This window comes from Heterodontus francisci, chromosome 12, assembly GCF_036365525.1.
Source record: "Heterodontus francisci isolate sHetFra1 chromosome 12, sHetFra1.hap1, whole genome shotgun sequence".
In the NCBI taxonomy this organism is placed as follows: Eukaryota; Metazoa; Chordata; class Chondrichthyes; order Heterodontiformes; family Heterodontidae; genus Heterodontus; species Heterodontus francisci.
Genome location: NC_090382.1, coordinates 106,751,218 through 106,771,821, shown reverse-complemented (window position 1 = coordinate 106,771,821; position 20,604 = coordinate 106,751,218). Strand labels below are relative to the sequence as shown.

General features: G+C 49.7%; 1 protein-coding gene across 1 annotated transcript in view; it reads left to right on the top strand.

The window, feature by feature from the left end:
- LOC137376052 (calcium/calmodulin-dependent protein kinase type II subunit alpha) overlaps positions 1-20,604 on the top strand; it is a 292,806-nt gene that overhangs the window by 192,195 nt on the left and 80,007 nt on the right. Inside the window, exons 5-6 of the mRNA XM_068044036.1 lie at positions 11,904-11,969; positions 17,452-17,524. Coding sequence (XP_067900137.1) covers positions 11,904-11,969; positions 17,452-17,524 — 139 coding nt within the window. The remainder of the gene's footprint in view (positions 1-11,903; positions 11,970-17,451; positions 17,525-20,604) is intronic.

Below are 20,604 nucleotides of genomic sequence, written 5' to 3'. Positions count from 1 at the left end.
TAAGACACTTCCTTGCTCTTGTACTTTCTTCCCCTATTAATAAAGCCTAGGATATTGTATGTTTTATTAACCACTCTCTCAACCTGTCCTGCCACCTTCAATGACTTATGCCCATATACACCCAAGTCCCTCTGCTCCTGCACCCTTTTAGAATTGTACCCTTTATTTTATATTGTCTCTCCATGTTCTTCCTACCAAAATGAATCACTTCACATTTCTCTGCATTGAACTTCATTTGCCACCTGTCTGCCCATTCCACCAACTTGTCTATGTGCTTTTGAAGTTCTACACGTTCCTCCTCACAGTTCACAATGCTTCCAAGTTTCGTATCATCTGCAGACTTTGAAATTGTGCCCTGTATATCAAGGTCTCGGTCATTAATATATATCAGGAAAAGCAAGGGTCCCAACACTGATCCCTGGGGAACTCCACTACAAACCTTCCTCCAGCCCGAAAAACATCCATTAACCACTACTCTCTGTTTCCTGTCACTCAGCTAATTTTGTATCCATGTTGCTACCGTCCCTTTTATTCCATGAGCTACAAGTTTGCTCACAAGTCTGTTGTGTGGCGTTGTATCAAACACCTTTTGAAAGTCCATGTTCACCACATCAACAGCATTGCCCTCATCAACCCTCTCTGTCACCTCCTCAAAAAACTCCAGCAAGTTAGTTAAACATGATTTTCCCTTAAGAAATCCATGCTGGCTTTCCTTAATTAACTCACATATTTTAATATCCTTTGCTGTCACTTTTATTGTATATTCATAAATTTGGAGCAAGGGAATTTGTCTCAAGGCACTTTCTAACAGGCAATGTTCACTGCACAAGACGGCCCATAATTTGGCAGTTCTCTCGCAGTTTGGTATTCTCACAGAGAAATGCTACAAGTTCGGATGGGAAATGGAAAAGTATCTTACTGGGCAGTAGGAAACACACTTGTGAGTTTTGGGGATAAAGCAGAAAGCAGTGTAGAGGGAGTTTTACTCTGTATCTAACCCCTTTTATTTTCTTTTTTTTTAACCTTTTTATTGTCAAGGGGGCCTTTATTCGTCAGGCCCCCTTTCTATACATTTTATATAAATGACTTTATATAAAAAAAGATAAATAAAACAAACTCAAATTAAAATGCCATTCTCGGTGTCACTTATGCACTCCAGTCCCTGCGGTGCCCACCGGTCGCGGAAGGCCTCAAGCGTATCGGCGGATGCCGCATGCTCTTTCTCCAGGGACACCCGGATGCAGATATAACCTCGGAAGAGCGGCCGGCAATCAGGGAGGATGGACCCCCCAAGGGCCCAAAGCCTGGACCTGTGAATTGCCGCCTTGGCCAGGCCCAGGAGCAGACCGACGAGGAGATGCTCCTCCCGGTCCACGCCCCTCTGCACCGGATGCCCAAAGATCAGGAGTGTGGGGCTGAAGTGCAACCAAAACCTGAGGAGCAGACCCTTCAAATACCCAAATAGGGGCTGCAAACTCGCACACTCCATCTATACGTGGAACATGGACTCGTCCAGGCCGCAGAAATTACAGGCGGCCTGGGAGTCCTTTAACCTACTTAAAAGTCTATTGCACTGGACTGCCTTGTGAAGCGCCCTCCACCCCAGGTCCCCGATGTAAAGGGGGAGGACTCCCATGTAGAGGGACCTCCACCGGGGTTTCCACTCGCCGCCAGATGGCAACACGGACCGCCAGGGCGTGTCTGGCCAGCTGACGAGGGCGAGGAAGTGGAGAGTGTGCAGGAGCAGCCCATACAGGAAACCCCTCCATGCCGATTGGAATGGCACGGAGGGCATTTCCGAGAGGCTGCTTGGGTTGTGCGGGACCGGCTCCCGAGGTGGGTTTTGAGGCCTGGGTCCGATGAACAGTTCCGGCCAAGCGGGGGTCAGCTCAGCCGGAAGTGCTCCGCGTCCCCGAGCCCCCTCATCACCCGCAGTGAGGGGCGTCCCAGGGGCTTCGGCTACTCCTCCGCCTGTCGGTCCATCCCTGGAGCCGGCCGCACGGACAGCCGAGGCGCTCTACTCGGCTGGCAGGGGAGCACCCTGACTGAAGGCGACCATGTTCCAGACTCTGAATAGATCCCTGTAAAAGACAGGCAACTCCCTCAGAGACGCGCGGCTAATGGACTCCACCAGGAGCTGTGTGTCGTCTTGAAGGCAGTGACACTGGCGGAAAAAATACATCGCCAGCACACTCCATCTGGGAGGACACTCGATATACAGTTATCTCTGCAGGGTCCGAAGGCGGAGAGTCGCAGCCCGGGTGCAGACGCACACCAGCGACTGGCTGCCCTCCTCGATCGGGAGACTCAGAACCGCGGCAGAGACCCAGTGTTTCCTCCTGCCCCAGAAGAAATCGACAAGTTTCTTCTGGATCATGGTGGCAAAAGCAGGGGGCGGGGCCAAAGTGACCAACCAGTACCACAGCATCAAGGCCACCAGTTGATTTATGACCAGCGCTCGGCCCCTGTAGGAAAGCACTCGGAGCAGTCCTCCAACTCCTGCCAGTTTGCCGGCCAGGCTTCCTCAGTGGGGCTAAGGTGGACTCCCAGATAGAGGAGGTGCGTGGTGCTCCATACAAAAGGTGTCAGGGGGTCCATCACCACTGACCCACCAGGATCCCGGAACATTTCTCCCAATCGATCCTTGCGGAGGACACAGCAGAAAAGGTCTGTTGGCAGTCGCGCATCCTCCACAAGTCAACGGGATCTGTGACCGCGAGGAGCACATCATCGGCATAAGCCGAGAGGACGACCCGTGTGGCCGGCTCGCACAGAGCCAATCCTGTCAACCTCCTGCGAAGCAGGCAGAGGAACGGCTCCACGCAGATGGTGTACATGGGGCATCCCTGACGCACTCCTCTCCCAAAGCGAAGGGGCGCTGTCAAGGCCCCGTTAACTTTGACCAGACACTCTGTGGCGGCGTATAAAAGTGGGACCCGGGCCACAAGTCCGAAAGCGCGCAGTGTCCCGAAAAGGTATTCGTGATCCACCCTGCTGAACACCTTCTCCTGATCAAGGGAGTGAAAGGCGACCAACAGACCAGTCCTCTGCAAAAGATGGATCAGGTCCCGGACCAGGTGGATGTTGTCCTGGATGGACCAGCCCGGGACCATGTAGGACTGGTCGGCGTGGATCAGTGGGCCAGCACGGAGCCCAGACATAGCCCGGGCACAGATCTTGTAATCCGTTCTGAGGAGGGAGACCAGACGCCAGTTTTTAAGCAAGCGGAGATCGCCCCTCTTCGGCAGCAGGACGATGACCGCCCTGTGCCACAAGAGGGGCATCTCCCCGGTCACCAGGCTTTCCCCCAGGAACTGCGCGTAATCGTCCCCAGGATGTCCCAGAATGCCCTGAGGAACTCCACAGTCAGCCCGTCCAGCCCCGGGGATTTGCCCCTCGAGAGCTGGTGGAGGGCGCCGGTCAGCTCTGCCACCGTGAGCAGAGCCCCCAATCCTTCGATGCCCTCTGGGCTGACCTGCGGCAGATCCTCCCACAAAACTCTGCTCGTGTTCTCGCTGGACGGATCAAGAGAAAACAACGCACTGTAATAAGTACGGACCAGGAGGCCCATTCCCTCTGGATCCGTGTTGGAGGATCCGTCATCGGCCAGCAGCTCAACGAGCTGCTTAAGGACCCCTGCCATTTTTCTAGCAAGTAGAAGGGTGAGACCCGGTCCAAATCTTCCAGGATCTGAATCCGTGACCTCACGTACACGCCTCAGGACCCTTTGAGCTGCAGGTCCCTTAGCAGGCCCTTCTCTTTGTACACCTGCCACAGGGCCGGGTCCACAATGGCATGACCGAGGCAGGACTCCAAGTCGAGCACCTCCCTCTCTAGGCACCCGATCTTGGCTTCTCGCCTCTTGGTCGACCCCTTCACTTACTTCTGACAGAAGACACAGATGTGAGTCTTTCCCACATCTCACCATGGCCTCAAGGAGGGGAAGCTCCCCTGCTTCCTTCTCCAGTCAGCCCAGAATCGACGGAACGAGTCCCGGAATCGCTCCTCCTCCAGCAGCCGGTTGTTAAAGTGCCAGTACGCGGACCTCGCCCGCATGCGGAGCGGAATGAACTCCGCCCACACCAAGTGGTGGTCCGAGCACGGCACCAGCCACATGGAGGCTGCCGAGATGTGGGAGACGTACGCCTGCGAAAAGTAGAGGCGGTCGATTTGGGACCCTCCTCCTCCAGACCGCTGGAGTCGGGATGGAGATACCGCCAGACGTTCACCAAGTTGAGGGAGCTGATCAATCCCCTCAACTTCTCCGCCTACACTAGGCTGTGCTGGGGACCGGAGCGATCCCCCACCTTGAGGGTACAGTAAAAAACCCCGCAAGGATGATGCACTATCGATGTAGCTCAAGAGGGCAGACAGTTCTTCAAAGAAGCACGCTTGCAACCCGCCAGGCCTGGGCGCGTACACGTTCACAAGGTGGAGCGGCACGCTACCCAGGCGAACGGCGAGGTGGAGCAAGCGGCCCGGCACTAGTTCCTTGACCCCCAAGATCTCCGGCTGAAAAGTCGGGGCCAACAGGATTGTCACCCCACTAGAAATAGGGGTGAGGTGGCTCATGTAGACCCCACCCTGCCACTCCAGGTGGCGATGTCTCCCGGAACAGTGTGGGTTTCCTGCAGAAAGATCACCGCATAACTCCCTTCCCTGAGGACCGAGAGATTGTGAGATCTGCGGTGAGACCCCCTGCTGCCGTTGATGTTGAGGCTAGCTATGGTTATCTTCATGTCAAAGGTACTTAAAAACTGTCACCAACATCTCACTGTGAGGAGGGAGCGGAAGTGCACCTGGCCCTCCACTCCCCCAGCAACCCATTGAGGAATGCATTAAATCGGTGCCTCTCAACCAGTTTCACGCCCGCGCCCTTCCCTGCTTTCTTGAGGGCGGCACGGACGGACTGGATGATCAGCGCCAGATTCGACCAACGGCCGAGGGCCAACTGAACTTTATTGCGGCAACACCTGCAAGCCGCGAGGAAATCCCGGAGTTCCGCCGTGGGGATGAGAGGAGACTCGGTGGGAGGCACAAGGAACTCCACCACCTCACTGGTGATGGAATCAAGATCGTCCTCCATGCCCCACAACGAGTCCCCATCCTCCTCCGGGTCGTCGTCGCCAGCGGCCGACACACCCACCACACACTGTGGGGCGGGTGTCCCGGCCGCGCCAGCTGGTCCCGCCTCTAACACGATCCCGCCCCCAGGATCGATTGCGGAGGAGTCCTCTCTGGGTTCTAGAATGGATCTGGAGCCTGTGGGTACCAGCGGTTCAGGACCCCCCTCCACCTCTGACCCCAGGCCAATGAGTGGTCCAGGGAGATGGAAGTGCCCAACTCCAGAAATCCAGCCAGAGCCGGAGAGAGGAGGCCATCTCCTGCCCCGCCAGTGCCCATAGACCCAGCAGATGGGGCAAAATTTTCAATTATTACCGGATCGGGTGTCTCCTGGTTGGTGGTGGATTTTGGCTGGGAGGACTGACCCTTTGGGGCCTTCCACTTCCACTCCCACTCCCACGACCCAGTGGCAGACTGGGAGTCTTCTCCAGGAGCATCCCCAGGCTCCCCCACCACAAGCTCCACTTGCTCCTACAGGAGGAGCTGCATGTACAGGGGCCTCCCCCTCCCCTCCATCCTGAGGGCTAGGGAGCTCCTGCCCAGGTTTGCAGCCTTGATGTTGGTGGTGGCAGGGGGAACCTGGGGACCCGAACCAAGAGACAGCTGCCCTCCAACAGAGGGCCCTGCACCACCTCTGTGGAGGGGTGCCTTCTCCTCTTTTTCCCAGTTGGGTGTGGAGGCTCAGAGACCTCCATGTCATCAGAGGCCCCCGCCTCCACACCCTCCTTTTTTTTTAAGCTACCCTGAGCTTGAGCCCAGCCCAGGGGCAGGTGGGTTCCCTGGGAGTGGGCCTTGGGCTGAGCTCAGGCTCGGGTTGTGGCATGGTGTCCAGGGGACGCGCCTCTCAGTGTTTATATTTTCCCCACGCCTTCCTTCCACTCAGACGGGCACTCCCTTCCCCGCCGGAGGCCATGAAAATCACAGCCTCTGGAACTGACTGTGTGGTGTCTGTAGAAGGTATAGAGGGAGTGGGAGGAGGTGCATTGGCGCCACCCTGGGCCGCCGAGTTGGAGTTGGCGGCCGGGAGGTTGGGGCAGTTCTTATGAACACGCCCCACCCCCTTGCAGACATGGCACCGCGCCCCGTCCAAGGTCCAGAAGATGCAGTAGGCCATCCCCTGGAACTCCACACTGAAGTGGCCTTCCAAGACCTCCTCCCGCTCCAGCTGCATAAATAGCTGGCGGCGGAAGGAGTAGACATGTCGGAGGATGTGCTCCCAAAGTCCGAGCAGGGCTGGGTGATCCCCGACCTCACCTCCCCCAGTTGGTGCAGGTGGGGGAGGAGGAACACATCAGGAATGAAGGGCGGGACATTTGACAACATTATCCATGCACAGTGGACCCCAGAGGGTCCACTGGCAGGAAAGTCCCACCCACTATGAGCCCCATACTCAGGGCGAGGGACACCACCCGTCCGGTCTTCAGGAAGAACACAGCTTTCCTGTTCATCTTTGAGGCTGCCACAATGGCCGAGGGGCCGACAACCTCGGCCAATGCCTTAACACAAGCCTCAATAGTCATGTTTGGGTGGGTGTAACTCTTCACCCCATGCTTTGATGTCAAGATTTTAAATGGTGACGGGGCCACAGGAGCAGCTGCTACAGCTGCTGCAACATAGGAGGGCCCCGCCACCGGAGAGGACTGAGAAGTCATGGGGTAGAAGAGTTACACACACTGTTTGTTGAGAGCAAAAAAAAAGTAAATACAATAAGAAATCAAAAATACAAACACTTAAAGGATTATAGCAAAGGGGAAGAGGCTAAGGGAGAGGAAGGCCAGGAGGAATCAGCCTTTGTTGGTATTTACAAAAAAATATGTCTTTTAGCTGATCTTCCAGTTGGGAGGGCGGGGCGATATCTTCGCTGCATGTTGCCCAGGCACACGCCTCTTTCGATGTTGAGATAATAAGTCTCTTCACCTGGACAGCTCCAGCTGTCCCAAGCTCAGTAGTTGGGGTGGGGAAGGAGCTTCCTATCCAAAGGTGTTAAACACAGGAGCTCCCTATTGAACAATAGAGCCCCACCCAAGGTCTTCAGTTCTCTTCTTCCCCCACCCCCAACAATCAATGAAAAATACTTCAATGTGAAACAAACTCACAGAAAAGCTTCCAGTTCTCCGCCTTCCTTTGTTGCCAATGTGGAAAAACCTTTCTTTCAATGTCAGTCTCTCCCTCTTGCAGCAGTCACACAGCTTCCAGCCACTGCACACAGCCACAGTCAGCTGAACCTCGTTAACCACTCAGCACCTCCAACAAGGCAGCAGCCAACCCCATGCTGTATCTGCCCTGGAGCATTTGGTGGGACAGTGTAGAGGGAGCTTTACTCTTTATCTAACCCCATGCTGTACCTGCCCTGGGAGCAGTTGGTGGGACAGTGTAGAGGGAGCTTTACTCTTTATCTAACCCCATGCTGTACCTGCCCTGGGAGCATTTGGTGGGACAGTGTGGAGGGAGCTTTACTCTGTATCTAACCCCATGCTGTACCTGCCCTGGGAGCATTTGGTGGGACAGTGTAGAGGGAGCTTTACTCTTTATCTAACCCCATGCTGTACCTGCCCTGGGAGCAGTTGGTGGGACAGTGTAGAGGGAGCTTTACTCTGTATCTAAACTTTACTGAAGTGACTGAAGGCTGAAATATTAAAATGTTCTATTCTTCAGCACTATCATCCATCATCTTGAAGAGAATAAAATTCACTGAAAGTGAAGTGTCAGGTTAAACAAAAGGACCAAAATAAATCACATCCAGGAATCAGGCAGATCTGTGATATTTGAGAGAACGTTGAATAATCAAACTTGCATATCCAACTGTTTCATGGAGAAATGATTGAAGAAATGAACAATATTTTATGCGCAATGAGGCATGTGCACTTGAAGCTTCTTAGTGCAGCCCTCAAGCAATCTCATCCTTTGAATATTTATCCGATCTATTTCTCAAGAAAGAAAGACTTGCATTTATATAGCACCTTTCACAGTCCAAGGATCCCCAGAGTGCTTTACAGCCAGTGAAGTTATTTTAATAAGTGTACTCACTGTTGTAATGTATAAAACATGGCAGTCAGTTTATGCACAGCAAGCTCCTACAAACAGGAATATGTTCAATGGCCAGATAATTTTGTTTTTAGTGATGCCAATTGAGGGATTGATATTAGCCCTAGGCCATCTCCCCTGCTCTTCGACATATAATGGCTGTGGGATCTTTTTACATCCACCTGAAAGGCCTCAGTTTAATGTCTTAGCTGAAAGACAGTACCTCTGACAGTGCAGCACTCCCTCAAAACTACTCTTCTGACAGTGCAGGACACTCCCTCAGTACTGCTCCTCTGACAGTGCTCCCTCATTACTGTACTGGAGTCTCAGCCTAGATTTTTCTACTTAAGTCTCTGGAACTTGAACCTAGAACAATCTGTCTAAGAGCCATGGATGCCAACATACAGGCTCCAGCTGCCACCCGGGTAGCTCAACTAACTCAGCACAGAGCAGGACCAGATAAAAGACAGCTCATTTTAAAGTGATCCCAACAGCACGGCCTCACAGTGCGTGCAATACTGCCAGGCGGGGAATGGTAAGATACACACTTCAGGTCCAGGATCCTTTTCACAGTTTAATTAACACCTTTGAGCAGTTTGTTACTCGGGATCCATTGGAGGTTGATTGCCTGCTGAACTGCTGATTCTCTCTCCCATCTCCCCATCTGTCCTGGTGCAGGTTTATGAAGTGTGTCTTGTAAAGAGTGCCCAGCACTGAGGCCCAGCACATGATGAGGGGGAGGGTGCATAGGCTGGATAATCTTCCACACATTTGGCTTGTTCACAAGTCAGGTGATCTCTCCCCATGCGCCCACCATCGATGGATCCTGGGACTTAAGCACAAGGAGCAAAATTTGTGCAGGGGAGGAGGCCATTCAGCCCCTCAAGCCTTTTGGCCAGTCAGTTGGGTCATGGCTAATCTGTACCTCAACTGCTCGGCTGCACATCCCTTGATACCCTTACCCAATAAAAATCTACCTAGCTCAGTCTTGAAAATTTTCTATTGACACCCCCCCTCCCCACGCCCCTCCCACCCCAAGCATCCACAATCTTTTTGAAGGAGAGAGTTCCAGATTTCCAGTACCCTTTGTGTGAAGAAATACTTCCAGACATCACCCCTGAACGGCCTGGCTCTAATTTGTACATTATACCCCATTGTTCTGGACTCCTCCCACCAGAGGAAATAGTTTCTCCATGTTTACTCTACCTCATCCTTTTATTGTTTCCAACACTTTGATTAGTTCACCCCTCAATCTTCTAAACTCAAGAGAATACAAGCCAAGCCCTAGCACAGGTGCACTTGTTGGATTCTAGGCCCATAATTTAACCCTTTATGTCATGGTAAATTATATAACTCGCACCGTCCCTTTCACCCGTCACCCCTGGGCTCACTGACTATTATTCCAACAGTGCCTCAGTTTTAAAAATCTCATAAAATGAAAACAGAAAAATGCTCGAAATACTTGGCAGTTTTGGCAGCATCTGTGGAGAGAGAAACAGAGTTAAGGGGCTGGATTTTACATCGGGCGGAGGGCAGCTGTCCACTGATGTAAAAGTCAATGGCGAACCCCCTTCCGCCCAGCCTGGGGTTCAGTCCCGTATTTTACGGGTCCCCAGTCTTTAATTGTTCAGAGGTGGGACTTCCACCGGCTTGAGAGAGGAAGTTCCGCCTCATTGAGTTGCTGGCCAATCATCAGGCCGGCAGCTCTTAGACCCAGCAGCGCCACCAGGAGCGGTGGCCACTGCTGGGACTGCAGCCCAGCTGAGGACATGGAGGCAGGACTTCAGGTAAGTTTGTGTTGCCTCGCCGTAATCAGTTAGGCCCCGGCGAGGCAAGGGTGGTCATTTGGGGGGAAGGGGGGGGGGTGTCTTGGGTCCTGGGGGTGGTAGGGGAAGAGGGGGCAACCCTCAATCAAGCATCCTGTGCCCGATTGTCGGGCCCCACCCCCATCCCGGGGCACTGAGAGGCTGCCAACTTTCACCGGGCAGCTGTTCCCGGCTCCAGGACGCCCGCTTGCCATGGGTAAAATCCCCGTGGAGGCGGGCGAAGGCCCCTAAGTGGCCGTTAACTGGCCACTTAAGGGCCTTGATTGTCCTGGAGTGGGCAGCCCGTTTTTCACCTCCCCCCACCGTATGTAAAGTGGGGAGGAGGCGGGAGCATGTCGGGAAGGCCCCCCGGTGCCTCCTGGTCCATTTTACGCCATCATCCAGCTCACTGGGGTGGCATAAAATTCTGGCCAACGTTTCAGGTTTATGAGCCTCCCCCTTCCTGATGCCGGGTCCCTCATTCAGACACCAAGTGCCTTTGAATGAGGACCCCCCGGAGCTGGTAAGCAGCCTACACGGTTTTTTGTGCCGTGCTTCCCGTTTAGCTACAGGGCCGCCCACCGGCTGGGCAATCACGGCTGTGGCTGGAAGAGGCTCTTATTTGGGGGTTAATTATCCAGTTAAAGGCTTCAGTTGGCGGGTGCAGTGGCGCAGTGGTTAGCACCGCAGCCTCACAGCTCCAGGGACCCGGGTTCGATTCCGGGTACTGCCTGTGTGGAGTTTGCAAGTTCTCCCTGTGTCTGTGTGGGTTTTCTCCGGGTGCTCCGGTTTCCTCCCACAAGCCAAAAGACTTGCAGGTTGACAGGTAAATTGGCCATTATAAATTGTCACTAGTATAGGTAGGTGGTAGGGAAATATAGGGACAGGTGGGGATGTTTGGTAGGAATATAGGATTAGTATAAATGGGTGGTTGATGTTCGGCACAGACTCGGTGGGCCGAAGGGCCTGTTTCAGTGCTGTATCTCTAATCTAAAAAAAATTCACAGGCCTTCCCACCCCAGACTAAATGTCAGCATCCCACCCTATTTTAGGCTCTCCCCACCTCCAAACCTGCCGCAGAGCACAAAATTCCACCCTAGAATTCCCTCCCTAAACTGCTCTGCCTCTCTAACTCTCACCCTTCCTCTACGACCCTCCTTAAAATTTACCTCTTTGATCACATTACTTCTTCACATGGCTCCAGGTCAAATTTGTTAATCCTGTGAAGTCACTTGGGACACTTTATTGTGTTAAAGATGCTATATAAATGCAAGTTGATGGTGTTTTCAATCTGCTTTGCACCCCTTCCAAGGCCAGTACATTCTTCCTGATGTTCAGAGCACAACACTGAGCTCGATTCTCCAGATAGGGTCTGACCAACATTCCTTGAGCCTCTTTGTTTACTTTTTACACTTTTTTTTCATTCACGGAATATGCTCGGCGGAGCAGGCTCGAGGGGCTGAATGGCCTGCTCCTGCTCCTAATTTGTATGTTCCTGAACCGTTGCAGTCCATGTGGTGTAGGTGCACCCACAATGCTGTTAGGGAGGGAGTTCCAGGATTTTGACCCAGCGACACTGAAGGAACAGCCGATACATGGAGGCGGAAATGCCTTGGGACGTTTTACTATGTCAGTGGCGCTATGTAAGTGCAAGCTGCCATTGTTATTCTTGCGGGGGATGGGGGGGATGGAATTCAAGAGGAATTTGTTTACTCAGAGAGTGATGGGAATGTGGAGCTCGCTAGCGCTGGATAAACACAAGAGGGAGAAAGGAATAGAAGGTTATGTTGATGGCGTTAGATGAAGAAGGTTAAGAGGAGCAACACCAGCATGGACTTATTGGGCCGAATGGCCTGTTTCTGTGCTGCAAATAGTTTGTAACTGTGTAAAACTTTGTGAGTTGTGTTCCAGACATGTGGTTAATGAATCCACCTTTGCCTGTTTTCACAGAATAACTGGTGGGGAGCTGTTTGAAGACATTGTGGCTCGTGAATACTACAGTGAGGCTGATGCCAGGTATGTCCTTCCTTCAGCTGCACAGTTTGGAGGTTGATGCATTTGCACTCTTGCCCAATTATTTCTCATTTCCCCATGCTGTCTCTGACACAGCTCACCCCTGGAAATCTCTTTTGGATAGAATAGGTGCCAGCGCCCAGCTGGTAGAGCTTGTCTCTGGGTTCGGAAGCTCCAGGTTTGCTCCAAGGGTGGTTCAAGATTCTGAAGCCATTACACTGAATGAAGCCTTTCTGGGCCAAGTATGACACCTGCCTACAATTGGCATCAGTGGAGTGGCTGAGGAACCAAGGAGTCTCAATCATAGAATCATAGAATGTTTACAGCACAGAAGGAGGCCATTTGACCCATCGTGTCTGTGCTGGCTCTCTGCAAGACCAACTCACTTAGTCCCATTACCTTTTCCCGTAGCCCTGCAATTTCTTTTCTCTTCAGGTAATAGTGCAATTCTCTTTTGAAGGCCTTGATTGAATCTGCCTCCACTGCACTTTCAGGCAGAGCATTCCAGATCCTTAGCACTCACTGCACAAAAACGTTTTTCCTCATGTCATCTCTGGTTCTTTTGCCAGTTATCTTAAATCGGTGTCCTCTGGTTCTGGATCCTTCTGCCAATGGGAACAGTTTCTCCCTATCTGCTCTGGCTAGCACCCCCCCCCCCCCCCTAAATTTTGAACACCTCTGTCAAATCTCCTCTTAATCTTCTCTTCTCCGAGGAGAACAGATCTGGCTTCTCCAATCTATTCACGTAACTGAAGTTCCTCATCCCTGGAACCATTCTTGTGAATCTTTTCTGCACCCTCTCTATTGCCTTCATATTCTTCCTGAAGTGTAGTGCCCAGAACTGGACACAATACTCCAGTTACGGTCAAACCAGTGTTTATACAGGTTTATCATAACTTCCTTGTTCTTGTACTCTTTGCCTCCATTTATAAATCCCAGGATCCTGTATGCTTTATTAACAGCTTTCTCAACCTGCCCTGCCACCTTCAATGATTTGTGCACATGCACGCCTTTAGAATTGTATCCTTTATTTTATCTTGCCTCTCCTCAATCTTCCTACCAAGATGAATGACTTCACACTTTTCTGCATTAAATTTCATCTGCCACTTGTCCGCCCATACCACCAGCCGGTCTATATCCTCTTGAAGTTTATTCCTGTCCTCCTCACAGCTGTGTCATCCACAAATTTTGAAATTGTGCCCTGTACACCCACATCTAGATCATTAATATATGTCAAGAAAAGCAGGGGTCCTAGCACTGACCCCTGGGGAACACCACTATATACCTTCCTCCAGACTGAAAAACAATTGTTCACTGCTACCCTCTGTTTCCTGTCACTCAGCCGATTTTGTATCCATGTTGCTACTGTCCCTTTTATTCCATGGGCTGTATCTTTTGTTGACAAGCCTATTATGTGGCACTTTATCAAATGCCTTTTGAAAGTCCATGAACACCACATCAACCGCAGTACCTCGTAAATCCTTTCAGTTACTTCATCAAAAAACTCCAGCAAGTTAGTTAAACATTATCTGCCCTTAACAAATCAATGCTGGCTTTCCTTAATTAATCCCCATTTGTCCAAACGACTGTTAATGGTGTTAAAGTAGCAAAATTCAGGAACATCGAAACATCAGCCACCTGGCCCATCCTGCCTCTGCTAGCTCTTTGAAAGAGCTATCCAATTCGTCTCACTCCCGTTCTTTCCCAATAGCCCTGCAACATTTTACTGTTCAAGTATTATCCATTTTTCTTATTGAATCTGCTTCCATCACCCTTTCAGGCAGCGCATTCCAGATCACAACAACTCACTGTGGAAAAACATTCTCCTCATCTCACCTCTGGTTTATTTGCCTTAAATCTTCTTAAATCTGTGTCCCCTGGTTCCCAACTCTCCTGCCACTAGGAACAGTTTCACCTTACTTGCTCTACTAAAACCCCCTCAGGATTTTGAACATGTCTATCAAATCTCCCTTTAACCTTTGCTGCTCTAAGGAGACAATCCCTGTTTTATAAATACATGAGCTTTTGAATGAAAACTCCCACTGAAATCTTTCCCTTTTTATCGACTGACTGGAGGAAAGGAGCTATACTGATTTCCCTTCGCAATATATCAGCCTGAGGTTCCTGCAACCTACCACCCAGTCTGCTCCAACCTTGACTCTCCCAAATCACAGGGGGAGGCTCATTCACATAAAGTGCGAGGCCGCCTGTTCACGCCATCTACAGCATTTCCTGGGAGTCCAATCCCCTCTCCCATGGAGGGCAAGTGGGGGCAGAAATATCAGGCAAGCTACATTTCAACGAAACTTGTCACATCACCATCCCATAATATGGAGTTCACAGCACAGAATCAGGCCATTCGGCCCAACTGGTACATGCCAGCATATATGCTCCACACATCCATCCCTGTCAGCATATTCTTCTATTCCTTTCATCCTCATGTGCTGAACTGGTTCATAGAATCATAGATTAGAGAAGGAGGCCATTCGCCTATTGAGTCTGTGCCGGCAACGTCAAAGAGCGACCTAGTTAGTCCCACTTCCCGGCTCTTTCCCGATATTCCTGCAATCTTTTCCCTTTCAAGCATCTATCCAATTCTCAATCACTCCACGAGGTAGCAAATTGCACATTCTAACCACTGTCTGAGTAAAGAAGTTTTTCCTGAATTCCCTATTGGATTTATTAGTGACTAACTTATATGTATGGCCTCTAGTTCTGGACACAATTGGAAACATCTTCTCTATCAAACCTTCTCGTTATCTTAAAGGTCAACCCTCAAGTCATCTCTTTTCTAGAGAAAAGAGCTCCCAGCAGGTTTAATTTAGCAATAATTATAACCTGCCAGCTCTGGTGTCATTCTTGTAAATCTTTTTTTGCACCATCTCCTGTCACATCCTTTTTTATAATATGGAGACCAGAATGCACATTTTTGTAATAAGTTGTTTTTTAAACTGAACTTTAGGACTTGCTGGGGTGTTGCACATAAGAAGGATCATGCAGGGTGTGCACCTGACAGGCAAGAGGGGAAACTCGACTCCAGCTGCAGAATCTTCCCACTGTTCCAAAGCAAAACCCCCTGCTGGAGTTGCCAACCCTCCAGGTTTGCCCTGGAGTCTCCAGGGATTAAAGATCAATCTCCTGGACATTGCTGTGGGCGAAAGACCCGGGAAAGAAAAATTACATTTGGAATACTGCGTGCCGTTCTGGTCGCCACATTACCAAAAGGATGTAGATGCTTTGGAGAGGGTGCAGAGGAGATTCACCAGGATGTTGCCTGGTATGGAGGGCGCTAGCTATGAAGAGAGGTTGAGTAGATTAGGATTATTTTCATTAGAAAGACGGAGGTTGAGGGGGGACCTGATTGAGGTGCACAAAATCATGAGAGGTATAGACAGGGTGGATAGCAAGAAGCTTTTTCCCAGAGTGGGGAATTCAATTACTAGGGGTCACGAGTTCAAAGTGAGAGGGGAAAAGTTTAGGGGGGATATGCGTGGAAAGTTCTTTACGCAGAGGGTGGTGGGTGCCTGGAACGCGTTGCCAACGGAGGTGGTAGACGCGGGCATGATAGCGTCTTTTAAGATGTATCTAGACAGATACATGAATGGGCAGGAAGCAAAGAGATACAGACCCTTAGAAAATAGGCGACAGGTTTAGATAGAGGATCGGGATCGGCGCAGGCTTGGAGGGCCGAAGGGTCTGTTCCTGTGCTGTAATTTTCTTTGTTCTTTGTTCTACAGGAGAATTAGAAAAAAACTGGTGTGTTCGTTTTTTTCCCATAAATTTATTTGTTGCAAAGGTATTGGAGGTGGGGAGGGAAATGGCTGTTTGACTGGGTGGGTGGTTATATGATGAAACCTTCAGGAATACATTTAGCCAGAATTGGCAACCCTATTCCCTGCCCTGATAGTTTTCAAAGTTCAGGAATTTTATTGTTGATGCCTCTAGCATCCTTTTACTGGGCTAATTGGGAGGGAAGCCCGCTTCGAATCATAAATAAAACAGCATGAAGAAGGCCAGTTGGTCCATTGCACTGTGCTGGCTCTTTGAAAGTGCTATCCCATTAGTTTCACTCCCCCACCCCCCCTCCCTGACCTTTGCCCATAGTCCTAAAACTTTTTCACTTTAAGTATTTACCTAATTCCCTTCAGAAAATTACTATTGAATCTGTTTCCACCAGCTTTTCAGGCAGTGTATTCCAGATCGTCACAACTCGCAGCAAATACTTTTTATCCTCTTGTCACCTCTGGTTCTTTTGCCAATCACCTTAAATCTGTATCCAATGCTTATCGATCCTTCTGCAGGTTCTCCTTATTTACTTTATCAAAAGTCGAGATGATTTTTGAACACATCTATCCTTTCAACCTTCTCTGCCCCAAGGAGAACAACTCCAGCTTCTCCAATCTCTCCACCTAACTGAAGTCCCTGGTCCTGTTCCAGTAAATCTCCTCTGTGTCCTCTCTAAGACCCCCTTGACATCCTTCCTAAGTGTGGTGCCCAGAATTGAACACAATAAGCCAGCTGAGGCCTAACTAGTGTTTTGTCATCAATTGTAGATGAATATGTTAAGCAGTGTGCAAAGTAGTGCAAATTAAGCTGCCAGGTGTGATCATTGTAAATGAAATTAATGCCTGTCTACAGAGTGAGGATGGTTCTGTTAATCCTCATCCCTCCCCCATCCCGCAGTACTATACATCTGCCCGTAACCAAAACCTTGTTACTCTTGCATGCTACAAGTACAAAAGCTGATATTAAGGCACGAGTCATTGATCTACAGTTCAGTTCTTGCTTCAAAGGGATGACAATAGTTATGAAACACTGGTTAGACCTCAACTGGAGAATTGTGTTCAATTCTGAGCACCACACTCTAGGGAGAATGTTAAGACTTTGGAGAGGGTGCAAACGAGATTTACCAGAATTATACCAGAGATGAGGGGCTTCAGTTATGTGGAGAGACTGGAGAAGCTGGGATTGTTTTCCTTAGAGTAAAGAAGGTGAAAGGGGAGATTTGATATAAGTGTTCAAAATTATAAACAGTTTTGATGGAGTAAATAAGGAAAAACCGTTTCCAGTGGCTGAAAGGTCGATAAGAAGAGGTCACAGATTTAGCGTGATGGACAAAAGAACCAGAGGGGTGAGATGAGGACTTTTTCTTATCCAGCAAGTTGTTATGCTCTGAAATGCGTTATCTGAGAGGGCGGTGGAAGCAGGTTCAATAATAGGTTTCAATAGGGAATTGGATAAATACTTGAAAGGAAATAAAATTGCAGGGCTATGGGGAAAGAGCAGAGAAGTGAGATTAATTGAATAGCCCTACCAAAGAGCTGGCACAGGCATGATGGGCAGAATGGCTGCCTTCTGTGCTGTAAGATTCTGTAATAACAGCAGGCCAATTCACAGCCAGTCTAGCTAATACTTGTCATGTTATGTAACACGTGTAGTCATGAATCTTTTCTCTTTTTTCTTCTCCTTGGATTTTATTTTACAGTCACTGCATTCAACAGATCCTGGAGGCTGTTCTACATTGTCATCAGATGGGAATCGTACATCGAGACCTCAAGGTGAGTCACACCGACAGTTTGCTCACCGATGATGAATGCTGTAAGACTCTTAGACAGGGGTCTCACTTCCTTCTAAGATCCTGACCCTGTACTGAGTATCCATCACACCTTAGACAGGGGTCTCACTTCCTTCTAAGATCCTGACCCTGTACTGAGTATCCATCACACGTAACAAACTTTGGATACAATTTCCACTTGATGCGGAAACACCTTTATAAATTCACCAAGCAACAGTATATACTACAACACTAGTTGCTGAGTAGAGCCGCGTACACGAGCTCATTCCCGGGTGGTCAGATCCGCTGAATGAGTTCTTCCGCATGACTTCCTGTGACTGACCATGTCACACATCCCAGTGGCAGCAACAATGCCCTTCTGAGCTTTACATCCCTTTCTCACCCTGGTCCCTCGACATATAAGGTGATGTCTCAAATTGGGTCACCAGATTGGGTTTCAGTGCCTTATCAATCCCATCATGGCTATATGTGGTCATATCCTGCTCTCAGCAGGGGGTGGGGGGTCTTAGGTGTATACCAGCAACAGATGTGATATCTGTATCTTGATAAGGCAAAAGGCAAAAAGGAAATCATTCACACATATTCCATGAGAGTGGTTGTAGACAGGCTATCTGATGCTGTAGCAGCCCAGGCTACCACATCAGTGGCATGTCCTGACTTGTCTGTGTGTGTGTGTATATGTGTGTGCGTGTGTGTGTGCGTGTGTGTGTGTGTCTGTGTATGTGTATGTGTGTGTGTGGATCCTTGTTCAGTTACACTGTCTTTTATTTTTAAAAAGTCCAATATGAACCCCAGCGATGATCTCTTTGGTCAGAATTCTTCTTCCTCCACCTCTGTGTTCTTACCACCTTTTGCCAAAATCTGCCCATGAGATTACCTAGTTCCCTTTTACATCTGCAACAAATACATTTTGCAGTTTGACAGAACAGTTAAAACACAAACTGAAATCCAGCAAAAACTGTTACAAGCAGCTAGCTGAATAAAAACATGGCATAAAAATACACATTGAGACCTCAAGGTGAGTCACACCAACACTTTGTTCACTAAAGAGGAAGACCTATATTCTTCTAGCCAGTTCAAGCTGATTTGTACTGTCAAGACCTTGGAGAGGGGATAGAGAAGATTAACCAATAATGATACTGGAGATGAGGGACTTCAATTCTGTGGAGATACTGGGATTGTTCTCGATGTTAAACAGAGGCCCAGTAGTAACTTGCAAAAGGGAATTGGATAAATACTTTAAAAGGCAAGAAAATTGCAGGACTATGGGGAAAGATCAGGGGAGTGGGACTATATGAATAGCTGTATCAAAGAGCCAGCCGGCCTCGCACTTTCTACACTCCGTAAAATTGTGGTTCTCCAAAACTCTGTTTCCCAGGTCCTAGCTTGTACTGAGTCCTATTCACCCATCACCTCTGTTCTAACTGACCTACATTGGCTTTAGGTTAAGCAATGCTGCAATTTTACAAACATACGAATTAGGAGCAGGAGTAGGCCACTCGGCCCCTCGAGCCTGCTCCACCATGCAATAAGTTCATGGCTGAACTGATAACTTCACATTCCCACCTACCCCCGATAACCTTCCACCCCCTTGCTTGTCAAGAATCTATCCACCTCTGCCTTAAAAATATTCAAAGATCTGCTTCCACCGCCATTTGAGGAAGAGAATTCCAAAGACTCACAGACTTCTGAGAAAAAATTTCTCCTCATCACTGACCTAAATGCACGACCCCTTATTTTTAAACAGTGACCCCTAGTTCTAGATTCACCCACAAGGGGAAACATCCTTTCCACATCCACCCTGTCAAGACCCCTCAGGATCTTATATGTTTCAATCAAGTCGTCTCTTACTCTTCTAAATTCCAGAGAATACAAGCCTAGCCTGTCCAGTCTTTCCTCATAAGATAGCCAGCCCATTCCAGGTATCAGTTTAGTCAACCTTCTCTGAACTGCCTCCGACGCATTTACATCCTTCCTTAAATAAGGAGACCAATACTGTACACAGTACTCCAGATGTGGTCTCACCAATGCCCTGTATAGTCGAAGCATAACCCCCCTACTTTTGTATTCAATTCCCCTTGCAATAAATGATAACATTCTATTAGCTTTCCTAATTACTTGCTGTACCTGCATAGTAATCTTTTGTGATTCATGCACTAGGACACCCAGATCCCTCTGCATCTCAGAGCTCTGCAATCTCTCACCATTTAGATAATATGCTTCTTTTTTATTCTTCCTGCCATAATGGACAATTTCACATCTTTCCACATTATATTCCATTTGCCAGGTCTTTGCCCACTCATTTAATCTATATAGATCCCTTTGTAGCCTCCTTATGTCCTCCTCACAACTTACATTTCTACCTATCTTTGTGTCATCAGCAAATTTAGCAACCATACCTTCAGTCCACTCATCTAAGTCATTGATGTAAATTGTAAAAAGTTGAGGCCCCAGCACAGATCCCTGTGGCACACCACTCGTTACATCTTGCCAACCAGAAAATGACCCATTTATGCCTACTCTCTGTTTCCTGTTTGCTCGCCAATCTTCTATCCACACCAATATGTTTACCCCCGACAGCACAAGCTTTTATTTTTCAAAGTGACTCCTGACAATGCAGCAGCCTGCTGACGACATCAGTGCACGTGCGCAAACGGTCTCCTGCACTCTGAGATGCTGCGCATGCGTAACCTGGAGCTAGTGTCTGGAGGGATTGGGGGGGGTGGTGAGTGGGGAGTGAGCAGCCGTAGAGCGGGACAGTGGGGAGGGGGTGGGGGGAAGCGGGGAGTGAGCGGCTGGAGAGCGGGATGAGGGGAGGGAGTGAGCGGCAGAGAGGAGAGGGATGGGGGTGGGGGTGGGGGAAAGCGGGGGGTGAGCGGCTGGAGAGCGGGATGAGGGGAGGGAGTGAGCTGCCAGAGAGGAGAGGGATGGGGGTGGGGGGAAGCGGGGAGTGAGCGGCTGGAGAGAGGGATGTGGGGGGTGGGGGGAAGCGGGGGCTGAGCAGCAGGAGAGCGGGATGAGGGGAGGCAGTGAGCGGCCGGAGAGAGGGATGGGGGGGTGGGG